The sequence below is a fragment of the Leptosomus discolor genome, chromosome 2, assembly GCF_034619465.1.
Source record: "Leptosomus discolor isolate bLepDis1 chromosome 2, bLepDis1.hap2, whole genome shotgun sequence".
Taxonomy (NCBI): Eukaryota; Metazoa; Chordata; class Aves; order Leptosomiformes; family Leptosomidae; genus Leptosomus; species Leptosomus discolor.
This window is the reverse complement of record NC_141392.1, coordinates 26265327-26282776: the sequence shown is the minus strand read 5'-3', so window position 1 is coordinate 26282776 and position 17450 is coordinate 26265327. Positions and strand designations below refer to the sequence as shown.

Genomic DNA, 17450 nt, shown 5'->3' with positions numbered 1-17450 from the left:
TGTTTATGGGATAATGCAAGAAAGCAGCAGAAAGAGCATTCCTGCAGAAAAAGCATTAAGCATCCCGAGTATCAGTAAGCATCAAGAATCATTTATTGCAGTGATCAGCATTTGACAGCATGCAGAAATTCACCTTCTCCCCTTGCAGTAAACAAACCTTTGAGCTAAAAATGCTTAAAAGATAATAAGCTTCTACATGGAGGGACTGATCCAGTTCCACCAAAGTCAGAAATATAAGTTCAGTTAAACTGCACCCTGAACTAATGAGCGTGACATATGATCTAACAATGAGTATTCTGTAACTACTGTGTTATCAGCTGAATACAGCTATTGCAGGCTGAATTCTTCTGTTCAACGGGTATGTGCAAGAGTGGTTCACACCGCCGTGATTTCAAGGGGTTGATTCCAGGATGACTTCTGTTTGCACATGATAGTTTGCCCTAAGACCAGAGCCCGATAACACTGCATGGACTCAGGCCCAGTGAAGGCATCTACCTTACAGTGCAAAACTTAGCAATTGCATTTGAGATTTTAAAATGAAGACTTTGCTAAATTTGTGTTATTTTTACTTATCTTCTGCTTGCCCCAAATAGAGGAAGACATTTCAGTATTTTTTGTAACAGGCTAAAGAGCTTTATGGTACACAGTGCACACTTACTGCAGCTGCTTCCAGAAGAATCCCATTCCATCACTGAATCTGGGAGCTCATCCATAAGTCTGAAACAACATAGAGTGCAACAATTTAATGTGGTTTTGGAGCAGGTGATTCTTCATTTGGGATTTAGGAAGACAGCAAGTCTCAATTCCAAAGGGAAGGGACCTCCAGGATAGCTAATGATTCACAGTACTCATTTTAAACCCAAATCTCCTCTTACCAGCTCTATTTTTAACTCTTTGGTGACTGCTGATTTCACCAAGACAGCACTTAAACATTTTTTCTTTGCAGTTGTTTTAAGCTTTGTAAGAGAAAAAGAAAAATCCTTTGACCTGAAATGGCTTGTCCTGATTTCAGCTTAATGATTAATATTTGTATTTCAGAATTTAAGAAGCAGTTCTGGCCTGCCTACTAGTCATTTAGCATTGGGTTCTTTCTGCCACATAGCTCGCAGGCAGATGGGTGATGGCTATCAAAATTACAAGCAGGCAAAGGGAGAGAGGCTAAACAACCTGAGTCCCATGCACTTCATAAACAGAAGGGCAGGGCCACAGATGTACTTTCTATCTATCCAGAAACAGCACAGGGCACTGAAGCTCAGAATCAATCATATCCTAAAAAGGGATGAAGTAACACCAGCTCTCATCTTTGTGCAGGCATGAACCAGGATGATCTCCTGGCACCGGCAGGAACCTGCAGCTGCACAAGCCCCCTTGCCCCGAGTAAGTGAAATCTGCTAGTTCCGTTTAGCTGTTCATACTGTTAAAGGATCCCTTTTTCTGTTTTCAAAGGAGCCATAAAGCTCCACTGATAAGTAAGAGGATGTTCTCAAATGCATAAAGGTGGAGTACACAGGCTAATAATTTTCAATTCAGTAATCTGTTGTTTAGTATCAGAAATAGGGGTTTCAATTTTGGGGAAATGAAACATTTAAACATAAACATTTTCCTGTAATCTAGCTTAAATTCCAACTCAAATGGAGCCTCTCCTCCAATTATGGCATGGCATGAACATTTCTAAACTCAAACACACCAGGATCCTCAAATATCACCTTACCAATGCCCAAAGCTTTGGCACAGTTGCCTCATTGCCCCAGCGTTACTGGGAGGAAAGACCAAGAATTTGTAGTGAAGGGATGACAGGATGAGACAACCAGTCAGAGCTGCAGGTCCTGCTCTGGCTCCTGCCTTTCAGCTGCACCCCTCCTCCCAGGCCCAGCCGCTTCCTTGCCATCACACAGGCTCCAGCAGAGGACTGGCACCCTCAGAAGCGATTCAACTTCATGTACTTATTAACTTACAAGCAACTGGATCCGCACCTATATCCAGATACCTATTTCTGGCCTTTGAAAACCATATAGGCACTGAAAATTAAGACAAATAAAAGGGGGATGACCTGGACAAGTTACCCAATACCAAGAATGTAATTCATGAGACTAACAGGATATTTCTGATAAACGGAATCTGTATCATTTTCCGTGCATTTCCTCAAAGCATCCTGAAAATGCTAGCAATCTAAGGGTTAACCGCAAGGGAAGAATTAGTGAAGAAGTTTGATTGATTAAATTGATTTAACATTGAATTGTGTAAGTGTTACCTTGCAGGGGGTTATGTAATGATCAGAACTTCTAAAGGAGAAATATTAAACATACGATGTCAACATTTACAGATGCAATCTGTATTATCCACAGTCTGCAGGCTAACCTTTTTCTCTGTTGAGAGCTGATGCCACACTGAATTTGAAGATTGATTTCTGTGGATCAGCTATCCCTATTGTGTACCTCTGTTGTGACTTGCCCTACTTAAAAGTTTGCTGCCTTCTCCAATTGTGATGTTACATTTATGGGTAACTACTCTTCTGTACAGCCTTCTACAGGCTACACTGTACCACATGCAATTAACGCTCTCAAGTCCCAACTGTGAGAGCACGGAAAGAAAACACTAATACACTCTGTTGCTTTAGTAAGCTCTAAATGAGTCATGCTGGGAGAAAGGAAAGATTTTAATCAAGTTCCTTAGCATTTTGGTATTTAATTGTTTCTAATGGCAGTAGGCTTATATAACATTCAAAACCTACATAAAACCATCTGAAAAATAGTATCATGTAGAAAGTGAAACAAATTGAATGCACATGTGGAAAACCTTCCAAGAGATGTTTGTGCTATGGTCTCTACAAAGCACCCATGAAGTTTAATGCAAACACACAACGACCTTCTGTATGTGCAATAAGGCCTACACTAATTCACAAATGTTTTCTTTAAAAAAAAAAGTGTTAAAAAAATACAAGCAGACAAAATGACTGTGTACTGTGCATTTGAATTTATCATCTCTACAACAGCACACACATAACATGAGGAAGAGGGCACACATACACATAGAGTTCACACTTCTAACTGCTTCTAACATTTCTTTTAATTAAGGAAAATTATTTTAGCTTTCTCATAAGGTGCTATCCTACAGCACATAAAGGTGTCTTTTTCAGACCTGTTTTGTTAAGTGATGAGGACACTGCAGGGTTCTAGGGTGATATGTGTGTGCACACGTGTACATGTGTGTGGTGGTGTATTTTTACTTTGTTTTCGCAGTCTGGACAGCTACAGGGTCCTTCAGGTTCTGTTCCCAGGGTAGCTTCCCACACAACCATTGCAGCATGCAGTAGCCAAGGATTTCAAGGTCACCTCGTCTGGATGGGGCTAAAATGTGGGGAGGGAGGAGGGAAGAGAAAAAAAATAAAAGATGAAGAACCTCTTCTTAGGAAATAGAAAAGACTTTGATTGAACTAGTGTTGCTGAAATATGAAGAAGCCAAACAGGCAAAGTGTTTTGTTTATTCAGCTGTATTAGACCTAAAACTCCCCAGCATTTGGCCACAGTCCACAGACAGGCAGTGACTTGTTGCTGTTGTAGTAAGGGTCAGTTTCCTCACCTCCTCCAACTCCATCCTTCCTCAGTCTGGCCTGTCACATGGACTTGATCCCCATGGCCTCTGACATGATCCAGACAGCCCATAACCAAGTACCAACACTTTCTCAAAGAGCCAAGCAGTAAAACAAAGAAATAAATGTCTGCTGCTAAATTGCTAACACATGTTCCAGGAAGTCCACGGGGTCCACATTGGTCATGCAGGGACCCTGTGAGTGCAGACTAAACACTGATGGCCTTTCCTGTTCTCCTACAGTGCTATTCGAACTTGGAAGATATGACAAAACTGCCATCTAGTGTACGTTTACACAGCAAAGCTGTCTGCTTACAAGTACCATAAACTGTTTAGTGTCGTAGCACAGGCTACAATACACTTGCTGTTCAGCAAGTCCTGTGCAAACTTACCACTACTGCTTCCACAAAAGGAAGTAATTTCAGGAACAACTTACTCTCACTCTGCACACGCCAAACAGAGACACTAACTACAGAATATAAGTACAGAAGATATAATTCAATTAAAAATTAACTCCATCCTCAAACATGTTCTATGCAGAGAAACAGGTAACTGACACTAATCTATAGATTGACTTTTCCAAAAGGAGGGGGAAAAAAAAAAAAAGGCAATACTAATAGAACTGCTATTACTTGCTGCTATTCAGAGGAAACGGAACTCAAAAAACTGAACAGGCAGGATTGCTGCAATATTTCTTTGTACACATTTGACTTGCAGCCTATAGTTTGCAAGTCAAGACCACATGGAATCTGCAAAACCAGAAACTGTTAATCGTGGTTAAAGACAGGCAGATGTAGAAGTTAAATTTAAGCCTTTCCAAAATGAATTTGCAATTCCCAGGAAGGAAAGAAGATTTCAGATTTGTTTGGTACTTTTTGTCTAGTGTAAAGACTAGTAGTTGAGCATAGTGCTGTTAATCCAACTGTAAACAGATATCATATTTTACGGGCCTTCATTAAATAAATTCCAGAAAGTCACTCAGCAAATTTATCTTTTAATTTAAGAAGTCATCTGCTAAAAGCTACGGTGCCAACACATCATAACTGTTTCTTGTTACTGTACACACATTATTGTAAAAGCAGAAGATTAGTTCTTATACACTCTCTATCTTAACTGCTATTAGACTACGGGATTATTAAAGGCCCTTCAATCTAACAGAACTACACTATCCCTTGGGTGTCATTTATTTTCTGCACTAGATTCAGCAGCGTCCTAATGCAAGACTTGGCTCTCATATTAAAATAAAAACACAATCTCTACCACTTGCTGTTCTGTAGTGATTTCTCCAGCCATAAATCTCCTGTTAACTGTGGAACAATTCCATTCATACACATGTGTTCACACCTCCTTTTTCCATTATGGCAATTCCAGATTATAACCATATAAGCCAGCATTTTTGATTGCAGATCCCATCATTTTCACACAATGCTTTTCTGGCACCTGTTTGGGTAAGATGGGCCACAGAAAGCAGCCTTTCAAGAAAAATTGTCAAAATTACAAAGGACCACTATTTTCCTCTGAGGGATTAATTGATATGAATCAGTAAATAACGCTAAGTCAATTAGATTTCAGAAGCTCACCTAAGACAACTCGCTTTCTAACGAACCAGACCCCAGAGAGTAAAGTTTACTCCACAATTAAGTTTGGCCATGACTCGTTACCTTCTCACTCTCATGCAGATCTTCCAGTCCTGACTAACACTAGGGCAAAGCCATCACAAACAGGGAGATGTGTGCCAGGAAGATTTTACTCTAATACCTTCCTAAAGCCACAGTAGTCAGCTAGGGGAAAAAAAGGTACACGTAACTAAGCCATACATCACTAAAAAACAAAAGGGGAAATGTTTTACAGAGGGATGGTAAACTCCCGTATCACTTTATCTCCCAGGTCACTGCAAGTGTTACAACATAAAGACATTGACATGTGTTTTTCATAGAACTACATGAAAACATCAATGTTTGATTACTTGACTGTACCAGCTTATTCTTTCTCTCTGCTCTTTTGTCACCTCAGTATTAGAGATGCTAACTTCCTCAATTTTTTAAATCATTTAGATCCCTATTTAAAAAGTATTCAACTAACTAATTGTTAATGCATTAGTATTACCTATGAACAATGGAATAATTAGATTTTTCACCTCAAATAAAGCACTAATACCTAAATTTCAACTATATGTTTATTTGCAAAAATAATTCTGCTAATACAATTGAAGATTACAATAATTCTTGATAAACTGAGAAAAGTCAATCTGGTTTCATTCTAAATGTGATAGCCATGCAAAAATAAAACCACTCAGCTTGATAACTTGCCACTGTTACAAGAGTATACATTCAAAATAGTACTTATTTAAATCAAATTCTCTTACTTCTCAACAAGACTAAAAACTTGTTGGGTTTTTTGTTCTTTCTTTTTAATAGATATTTGATTTCTGCTTTTCTATTAACCAGGAATTTTATTATTATTATTTTAGTCTCATACGAAATACTATTTAATGGGAACATGTTGGCACTATTTTATTTCACAATATTTTTATAGTTTATTTTTTTTTATTTGAAGATTTAAGGCCTGATTCTGTCCTTACTCCTGCCAAGATAAATCAGGAACAACTCCACTGAAGTTAATGAATTAACAACCACATCAATGAAATCAGAGTCAGGTCATAACAAGTTTTATATACACCACAAACACATCTACTCAACATGCAGGCACAGGGTTCAACGATAACTCAGAATAACATAACTGAAGCAATTCACCCTGAGAAGAAAATATATTACGTATCTCTATATACTGGATTTGGCAGCTATCTAAGCCCTAATTTATATTCAGATTACTATTTCAAAATAGATCATAAATGATATCACACCAGCCACAATATGCTCTCAAAACTACACTGTTCCCAAGAACTCATCCGAAATCCATGTAAAAATGGGAGTTTTCCTCTGCAACCCTTATTAAGCTAACTTTCTCCAGCCTTTTGTAAAGATCTAGGAGGCTAGCGAGTGACAGATGAAATGTTCTTCTATTATTTTTAATTAGCACTGTTACATTATAATTTCGCCATTAGTGTTTCTTTAGATTGGAAGCTTTTCATAAAAAGGATCATTTTAGTTGCTCATATTGCATCTACATGCAGTGGAATCTCCAATTCTCACTGGCATTACAGCACATAAATTCACACGAATTCACAAACAAATATACCATAGCTATTAATCCAAAAGCCCATAAAGGAAAGAAGTGTTAACATGACCATGGAGAAATATGTTAAAAATGTATCATCACAATGTTTTAATAAATGAACCAAAAGTGATATAACTACTTAACTCAAGGTTGAGATGATAAAAAAAAAAATCACACAAATACAAAAAATCAGTGCCCATATTAGGGGCAGGAGAAAGGAAAAGACAAAAAAAGCTAATAATGAAGTATTGCTCCCCCAAGGTACTGGTCAGACTGAGGAGTTCACTGCAGCAGGACAGTGACTAACTGAATAGAGTGGGTGGCTACAGGGAAAAGTTTAGTTAATTATAGTTAAATTTATGATAAATTTTAATGCTTGGAGGCCACTCTGTACAGAGTTACCCAGTCTCAGGCAGAGCAACTGCCAGCAGGGGCTAGGACCAATCTCTCCTCCCCTTGTGTTCTGCATCGCTAGTGTTGTGCGTTGCTGAAGTGCTCACTGACAATAACCACCACCATGGAATGCTGGAAAGAAATATCCAGTGCAAACATGGTGTCACCACAACAGGACTACAACTCTTCCAGAGAACTCAGCCTGGGCCACGGCAATGACTTCTCCTGTGCCAGCTGCAATCTCTCCCTTAGGCTCGGATCCTATGCGATACACTCAACTGGTCGTATAGCTGACTGGCACCAAACATACTGCAGAGCTGGCAGGAATTCCTGCAGTTGTTCACAGTGAGGATACAACTGCGACTCCTCAGCCCTGACCTCACCTTGGGCAGTCACAGGGGTGCTGTGCTGACAATATCGGCCTCGCAGTCCTGAGGGCTCATGTCCTCTCAAAGGCAGCAACAAAGCCGGTGACCAGCCCACACATCAGCACTGTCCTGTCAGTCACAGTAGCTGGACAATGCAGTTCTAGCACAGTAGCTGGACAATTCGCTTCAAGACCCACAAAAGCAGCCACACTACCGCCGCTGTCCTGCTGCGGCCAAGCTCACAAGCACACCGTGAGCCAGCAGGTCATGCAGGCCAGAAGTTCCCAAAACGTGATCCTCAAACCTCTTCAAAATAGCAGAGCTGTCTTGGACAATCACAACAGCCTAATGTGCAGATGTGTGGACAGCAACCTCCAAACAAGCAGTTACATGTATCCACTGACCAGCAGGATCTAACTCCAGAGCCTCCTCATTTTCACACTTGCTCCACTGCATCCATAATAGAAGACTGCAGCCAGCAGCAGGATTCTCCTCTAAACATGGACAGAGTGTGAACAATCACCAGGACTGGTGGAATGGGATGTGCTGAAAGGAAAAGGGCTGGGGTCCTGCCTTGGTGGGGAGAAGTTTATGTAGCAGGAAGGTTGGAAGATGCAAGGGAATATCACCACAAGATCTGGGTGGGAGACAAAATGGTAGTAGCAAGAGGTACAGGTACCTGGTCAGAAGTAAAATGTTCCAAGTTTGCAGTAAGGAGAATGTGTGGCAGGAGAGGGAGGACAGGAAGTTTTACTCTTCTTTCACAACTCTGTGGCAGAAAACAGATCACAATAGTAAGGGGCTGACAAGCGGGGGCTAACAAGCAGCCTGTGAGATCCACTAACTTTTTGAATTCCTGGTGTACACAAATAGAGCCAAAATTAAACAGCCAATTCCTAGCCACATCCATCAGTTGCACAAGAAAGTTGCGGTGCTCATCATCTTATTTTTGCTGCTCCTGGACATTCTTGGCAGGACAGAATGAGCTTACAGAGCTGGTTATAGGAACCTATTCAATCTTCTCGTTGCCAAAGCCTGACTGTTCTTTCGCTTACAGTGACCTCCTGCTCCCTCTTCTGCTGGGCACACATTTCTAATCCAACAGTCAGAAACTAAAACATCTTTTTATTTATTTCACACTGCAAAGTTCCACCCATTTTTTGCCAGACCAGTTATATTTTCCTTTTATTTTTAGGATTTACAGTTTGTCCTGCACACAGTCTTTGGGAAAAACGTATCAAACTGCAGCAAATCAATAATTCATTTGACCAACAAAAAAAATCCAGCAGGCTCCCTCTGAATCCTAACTATACACAGACAGATGCCAAATAAACCTCTTGATCCAGAGCCATTTAGAGCTCTGTTCTCTGGAAGCCATGCAGGCTCAGAAAGTATGTGTTTCTAGGCACAGGTGTTTATATTCTTGCACATCCTTTCTCACAAAATGAACCCTGTATATATTCTAGTCAACCCCTGCATGTAAAAGAAAAGGAAAAATGGACCAGCATCGAGCTATGTTTTTAACATCAAACAGCAACAGTTCTGCCAGATCAGTGGGGAAATTAAGAACAAGAACTGCAGAGCTTTCACTACAATCAGCCTGATGCCTGCATTGCGCTGTACATACACAGTGTACAAGCATTCGGACAGCCCTCAAGGAGCGCGTGTTGCAATAACCCAATGTGAGGGGCACAAAGAACTGGCTAAAATATGGCATCAAACATAGCTGCAACTGCCTTCCCCAACACAGGAGATGAAAATAAACAAACACACTTTTGCTCAATGAAACCAGCTCAGATAGAACATATTGACCAGCTACAAAAAAGTGACAACCACTGGGCCTAATTGAGGCAAACATCATCAGATATTCTACCTACCCTTAAACTTGTCAAAAGTCACCACTACTGTCTTAAGCAGCTTTTACTATTCCAGATGTAGATGTAAGTTCCGCAAGGATTTCGGCAGGCCCTTACCCAATGCGAGAGATGGCAAGACTGCTAATAGCTACTGTGAAATAATGTTAAAAGGAAGAGGAGAGTCATCTTGAAATCTATGGCAAACACAAATACATGCTGGAGGGAATTCAACGTAGACAGCTCATACTCTTATGTTCATCAATGATAGCAAATTAAAACTGGTCTTACGCACTCAATGCACAAGACTGGAGTATTTTAAAAAAAACTCAATATGTTAAGCACTGTCTATCTCCAGAGAAATTAGGTATTGACTGCATGCCTCAGTGAATAGAAAATCTACAAAAATCCATAGGAGGCATTGATCCAAATATTACTTTTTAACACTAACTATGTAACAATTTTTTAAATGTACACTGGGTGCAGATATAATTCTCTTTAATTATCAATCAACAAACAAAAATGTAATACTGTTTATACAGTATGGTCTTTAAAAATGAATACAATGAATACACTCAAATACTATGCTAAAACTAACAACACAGTTGTGCCAGATAAAATTTGCATCAAAATAAAAAGGTTTTGAATCAAAAAACCACCACGTGCTTGTTGCAGTGAGATCCAGCAACCAAATACAGGAATGCTGATGGTGTGGGTCAGATCCTGTGGCAAAGCCCAACTTGGGCCTTGACTTGGTTCAAAGTGAACTCTAGACATAGACAGGGGACGTAACTGAGGTTGCAATGAATACTTCCAAGCACCCAACAAGTCTGTAAGTCACTAAGCAGCACCACGGCAAAGAAGAGCCAACCTGTGGGGCCCATGCACGCTGGGCGGAACAGAGGTGAGCCGTGCAAAATTAAGGACAAAACCAGCGCGAAGGGCAGAGACATAAGGCAGGGCAGCTGCTCTCAGCCTTTCCAAGCTCAGGGAAATTCCTCTTCAGGTCCAGCACAAAGTCAAAGCCACCAGCACCATCAGTGTACACTGGCACACACTGAAGTAACTTGTATGAAGGAAGTCATTTGCCATCAGCTGCCACAGGAACAGCACATCCAACTCAGCCCTTACTAGGGGCTGTCAGAAGAACACAGACTAATTCTACCACCCAAAAGTGTTACCATGCTGTGGCCACAGGTAGGAAACTTACTGGATCTCAGTGGACTGCATAACCTCTATACCTGATGAACTCCACAGAGAGCTTGGGGAATAAACAGGCATGCAGCTGGGTTAAACTCTCAGTTCAACGAGGGAAACACCAGTGTTGATTTAAATTAGTGGGAAGTGGTTGCATTTGATTGGTTTTATGCAAGGAGATCATCAGCTTCAAGCATTGCCAAGAGGCACTTTTGAAAGCAACAAATTTGTAATTTTATTTTAAGTTTCAGCATGTACCTTAAATCGTTGCATATATTCAGGTAGCTACTTCATGAGCAAATCAAAATGTTCTTATTTGTCTAGCTCAAGTTTGAGATATTTATGTTGCTATGTACATTCAGGAAATGCTTGCTGGAAAGGATCTCGTTTACATAAAATAACACTTAAAAATTACAACTATATTCCAAGAGCACTGAAATAAAAACACTCCACTGAAAAACTTACGGGTAACACCAGAATGAAGGCTGTCTATGCAGCTTCAATTTGCCAACAGTGAAGCATTCTTTAAATGCTTCTCAGAAGAGCGCCCCACCTCACTTGGTACATGAGACTGTGCTGAGACTCAATCACGAGTTAGGAGTACAGGAGACTGTTGAGCAAAGCAGCCCTTTGCCCCAGCTGTTGGAAGTCTTTTAGTATCCTGAAACACCTCTGCAACTCTGAACCTCACAAGAGATGAGATGAGATGAGATGAGACGAGGGAAGCCAGTCGCTGTGTTCTGCCATCCAGACCTGTGCTATCTCCCACAGAAGTTGCTGTAGATGCACATTTTCCCTGGGATGTTGTGAGACCTGCTGCAAATGGGAAACTCTGGTAATTTGTCCTTAAAATGGATTCAGGCTGTTACAGTGTCAGAGCTGAGGCCTTCAATGTGAATAGGTTGGATTCTCTGAAACATAACCAGATACCGTGTCATGTTCTGCAGGCTTTTCCAGCAGGAGCATCAGAAATATCTGCAGACCTTCTGTTTGCAGCTATTAACGAGACAAAAATTTCAAGTGTAAGATGGGGGTAAGCTCCCTCAGGCTATCTTTTTGAATATTATGTTTTCTGGAGACCTCTGCTTTTCACCAATTCCATCATGGCCTCAGCTACTTGAAAGGGTAATCTAACCCACAGATTGCAAAAGATGACAACTTAACTTACACTTGCATGTGCACACCTTTTGCCACCCAAGCCTGTACAATTTCCCTACTCTTTCAAATAAAAGGAATTATCTGTCCTGTAATCACATATCCATCAACAACAGACACCTGTCCACTAGACAAACTAGCTGCTGTAACTATTCAACTCCCAAATACTCCAGCTTCCACCTATTCCTCAAACAGCATCCACATCAAATACTAGTATACAGCCACATTGCTCACACTACCAGGAAAAATAGACAGAGTCAGATCTCCAGAAAATGTACTGTATGCTTGGGAGGGCTAGAAGAGCCTCAAACAGATGCCCTCTTCACTACAAAATATTTTTTAGCAGGTGAAATTGTGCAATTGTCTTAGCAGCAAATACTTGACAGTCTTATTTCATTTTTCCTAATGACCAGAGTTAAACGATTGCAGGTTTTAACAGCACTTGCAAATTATCGAGACCCTCTACATTACATGGTCAATGGTCCTTTTAATAGAAAAAGCAATAATATACAGTTGTTTGTGCCAACTAAAACTTGTTAGAAAGTATTAGTTTAAGGTAACACTTCAGCAGCTATTAACAAGCACAAATTTCTACAGTTACCACTTGTGACACTATGATCCTAGCAAAGCTGGCAGCAGAAAACCATTCCCTTTGTTTTAGAAGATCTTGGGGGTTCGGTGGGGGTGGGGGGAATAGGGGAAAGAAAAGTTAACAAAAACACTGTTTCGTAGCAAAAGTCGAAGTTTTTCAATAATCACCATTTTTTTCACTAGCATAACATTAGAATTGACTTTTTGTCTTGCTGACATAGCAACTAAGAAAGTTGTGTTGCATTGACCATATTGATTGTGAGCAATGCAGCCATCAGTGGGACTTTGCACCATATATTTTCGATATTGACCTCCCGTTCCCTTTTCCATGGCTCTATGGGTCTGCTATTGGATTTGGACTGCAGTGTAATAAACAGCTAAGGTTTAATTAATGGTAAATGAATACAAGACATAGGTTATGACTTTAACTAATTAGGGAATTGTTGAATTAAGTCTGCCTTGGAATGCAAGGCAGTACAATCAATATCCAATAAAAGGACTATGTATGTAATTTACCTGCAAATGTGTTTCCAATACCATCAAAGTGAGTTTAAATAAGTAAGATATATGAAAGGCTACTGGAAAAAGATTTCAAAAAGTTAACACTTTATGACTTCAAAAAAGGTTTTTCTCCTTGCAGAAGGAATGTCATCTTGAAATATCCTCTCATAACACAGATGGTGACACTCAGACACAGCTCTCCCTGAAGGACAGTGCAGACTCCAAACATTTTTCCTTGACAGTGCAACATTAGCAAACACTGCTTCTGCCTCTACAGAGTATAGCAAACACAAACCAATACTCCCAACACGAACCAATTAAGTTTAATGGCAAGCTCTTCTTAGGGCGTCTTGGTCCGCCTTCCAGTACCATATGTGCAGCAGCCCTTCCGTTTTAATCGTGCTGCCCTCCTCCCCCCACCAGCCCTGGAGAAGCGTTCCCAGGTACAGGAAGAGGTCACCACACAAGGGTCTGATCAACCCTGAGCAATCCCCAAGACTACTTCTATTGTATACATCAGCTCACACAGCCTGATTACTCATTCTGTAATCACTCCTCTGAAATAAAAAAAAGAAACCTACCTACTCCCTTGTGGGCATCTATGCTGGTAAACTCTATTGTCCCATTATGGCCCTTCCTAGGATTTTCCTGATACTGTTTGTGGTTCCCATTGGGACAATATCTGTAGGAAAGTCCATAATCTGCAAGATAAACCTGGAAGACATGAACAGACAAATGAATAATGCTTTTGTCCTTTGAAAGTATAACCTTTATAATTAAGTCTTAAGAAACTGATAGGTTAAGGACAGCCTTAGATCTAAATTTTATTAAACCAAATGGTGCCTCAAGATAAAATATGTACAACTGGGGGCTATAACAGCTGCCCTCCCCATTTAAATCCTTCCACTACTATACTCTTATCTTATTTCAGAGTCGAGCAGAATTTCAGTCTTTTTATTTTGTTCCTAAGCTCTGTCCTCTCCAGGTGGGCATCTAGACATCATAAATTGCAATATGCCTTTTATGTATCCTCATGTTGCTTATGGGACCCCTTCCCCTTCTTACTTAAACAGGCACATACACACCCCTGTTCAAATTTTCCATCAGCTGATACCGTACAATTTCATAACAGCAGTGCAACTTCAAAGCCAGAGGAAGCGAGAGGCAGCAGCTTCCCCCAGCTGGACTGGACACAAGAGTCCAGTGCTAACAGCGACCGTCACCACAGGGCTGCTGGGCATGAGCCCAACTGTAGTCTCATCTTTTCAAATGTCACTGTCAGTACCTTCAAACTGGAAATGACTATTTAAACGTAAAGTCTATGGTAAAACAAAGCAAAACAAACTAGCACACACCCCACCCCACCCCAGCCCAGAATGCAATCTTAGTAAATTACTCCTGAATTTATAATAGATTTTAAAAAGGCACAGAGCCAGACTTCACTCTAAGCTACTCTGAAGCAAATCCATGGAGCTATTATCACAGTGAGACAAAAAAAATTGCCCCCCCCCCGTGTATACCGCAGCAAGCTCATGCATTCTGCCACACTTACCTTTCCACCCTGGCACAGGTGATTTTTTTTTTTGTTTTCCCCAAGATGCTTCGCTATAGCTACCTAAATAACCAGAGGGAGGAAGCCCCACAGTTCTGAATGACATATCTGGGAGATGCACTTGCATAATCTTGGGACTTAACTGCAAAAGTATTAACTGGCTCTAAACTTGGTCTTGCTCACTTTTATGGTATTTGAAGCTGAAAACAGAACAGCTCAGGAGAGCTGAATTTTACTGTCTGGTCTTCTGCTGCCTGTCAAGACAAACCTAAACATGCCATCTGGCTCCTATGCCTCTATTTCTCTGTAGGCATACTGCATGCAGTGCTGCATCCATGTCAATTCTGCCACTCACACAATTTAGATTAAGGGCACGAGTCCACTCTATAAAGTTCACATTAACATGTTCTACCCTCCAACAGCAGTGGATTTAATACATGGACATGGTCAATTACTGCAGCGCAGCTGACAAGCAGTAACTTGTTGAAAGCAGCTGGAATTTAATCACAGTCTGTCCACCCGACAGTATCCCATCGGTTATTTTTGCACTCTGCCATTTTCACACTCCCACCTGGCATTTGCCCCTTACATTGACCAGTTCTCACATTAGGTAATTGCTTTTTTTATAAATGTCTGAGTATGGTACTTTCACTTAAAAATAAATAAATAAAAATGGTACAGACTGCTACGGTATTGCCAATGGAACAGATCACTGGGGCAAAAGCTAAATCATCTGAAGGCATACAGAGATCATTTCTATTAAGTCATATTATATTATAAAGAAAACCATTTTCTTATTTGAACCTTAGTTTTGTTTCCTCTTTATCTAAAAAATAGTTTATCCTATAAAAGTCTAAAATAAACTCTTCTGGCACTCATTTGTTATTTCATTATGTCACTCTTGGTAGAGAAAACAAATAAACAAACAAAACCTCAAGAAAACTTAACACATTACTTTGTAGCACATTCTGTTGAACTACTGATTCCTGTTTGTGCTCCAGGCGGCTTCAAATCCTGGGATGGCTGGTCTCTTGGTTTTACTGTTTCTGCTGCAGGATCTGTGCTTATTTGGAGCGTGTAAGCTGGGATGCAGAACTCACTTCCTGCAGGGTGATGGCTTTTAAGATTACTGATGATGTTTTTCACCTGACAGACCATACAAACGGGGATACAAGACTAAAGACTGTAGGCACGTTTAGAAAATCTGGTACAAGGCATGAATTTTGTTGGGTTGACCGATTTATTTGCTCCTGCATCTGTTCTCCAGCGTATTCCTGATGCTCTGGTACCAGTCCTAATTGAGCCCACAGTCAGTGTGAGAGAACTAATTTAAACTACCCTAACATCAAGTTTTGTGAGTCTTCTGCATCCTTTGTGGGCTGGGAAGGAAAGAGTAGGCTAGAGGGTGTATTCTTCCCAGGCTAAGTGGCACCTTTTGAATGCTGCTTGACTATAGATTTCTGATATGTACAGTTGACCAAATATAATAAGATGAAATACAGAGTGGATTTCAACCTTTAGAAATTCAGGCTATGACTTGTATTGAAATGAGATTTTTAACTGTTAGAAAAGCATCTCTGCCAGCTCTCTGGTTCTGTCTGGGCTGGGAACACTAGCTTATGTGACAGACATTCCCATATGGCAGCCCAGCCCTGGTGGTCTTTCAAACTATCTTAACAACAGGGCATCTAGAAAGTAGCCACAAATATTTGCTAGTCAAACTTGAACTACGTAAAAAGTTACCAGTTATCTTACAGACAAATCACAGTAACTATGTAGTCTTAACCCATTTTTAAGCAACACATTTGCTTAAAATACCTTCCAGAGTAGTATCAACAGGGCAGTTTTAAATTTATTCTGAAAAACCCCTCTAAAAGTGAGAAGTAGCTTTAGCTTATCCTGCCTTGATTGATAGCGGCAAGACCAAGAAACCAAGAAGCCATCACTTCGTAAAGCCACTCACATGCAATTGCAACAACATCTATGATTGCACCACAGTTTGCTCCAGAAGTTGGCCATGACTGTCATTGTTCAGCTTACTTCTAGCTGAGCCATTTATCACTCCCACAACTTTCACATGGGATTTTTCCCACAAGCACACAACCGACAGTAGCCTCTCGAGGTAAAGCGTCTTGGCCACCAACAAAAATCAATCCCCTTCAGCTTGTACAAAACCAGCAATGCACTGTTACAACCTTGCCACAACCGTTATCAGAATGACTACATTATTTTAAATTACCACTAATTTAATTTCATCAATTCTCGTTATAACTCTTTCATCATTAAAAAGATATATAGTTCTTTTTAGCTAGTTGTCACTTTCTGATAATGTAACACAGCACACCCTTCCAAATTTGCTCAGAACATGGTGGGTAGCGGTAGTTAATGAAGTAGTAGGTTGTTGCTGGTTTTTAAAGATATACGGAGGGAGAAAAGAAGATGACTGTTAAAGAATATCGAGAAAAAAATAAGCCAGTGTTAGTAAGTGTTTCAATACCGTAAGTATTTTACTTCTGCATGCCTTTTTTAGGAACAACAAACAAGTAAGAACAAAAAGAGAACAAAAAGAGAACAAAAAGAGAACAAAACACATGTAAGATAAACAAGACACCTGAAACCACAAATGGCAACACGGATGATGAAGCTGCAACAGTCACATAAGCCTAGAAGAGCTAGATTTAGCTGAGATACACTGTATGATCCTTCCCACACTCTTACTTATTTTAACTCTTGTTTTTGTTCAAGTTTCTCGTTCTTTACACATCCCAGTCAGCAGTAGACTCTGCAGTGCTTAGCACGGCCTGTTACTAATGGATTTTTTCACAGATTTGGAGCCAGATTTCTAAAGTCTTCACACTTCACAAACATGAATGTGCCCATCTTACTCAAGCGAACAGCATCACCGGCACAAGTAATTATTTACGCGCACAAGCAACCAGCAGTCCTCTTGTCATTTCTGTGCATGGCTCTCTCTCAGTGCTTTCCACCTGAAGCACTAACTACCTGCTAAACATATAAAATTTTTACAACTTATATATGTTATGATATAACTGCACTGATCTGGGAAGTCATAAG

The 17450-nt window shown here is 40.3% G+C and overlaps 1 protein-coding gene across 2 annotated transcripts in view; it reads right to left on the bottom strand.

The window, feature by feature from the left end:
- Positions 1-17450, bottom strand: part of VRK2 (VRK serine/threonine kinase 2) — a 45458-nt gene that overhangs the window by 9135 nt on the left and 18873 nt on the right. For both annotated transcript variants that reach the window (XM_086460797.1, XM_009946090.2), the window contains exons 7-9: positions 13405-13537; positions 3227-3347; positions 659-717 (exon numbers count right to left, since the gene is read on the bottom strand). In XM_086460797.1, the coding sequence (XP_086316923.1) occupies positions 659-717; positions 3227-3347; positions 13405-13537 (313 nt within the window). The remainder of the gene's footprint in view (positions 1-658; positions 718-3226; positions 3348-13404; positions 13538-17450) is intronic.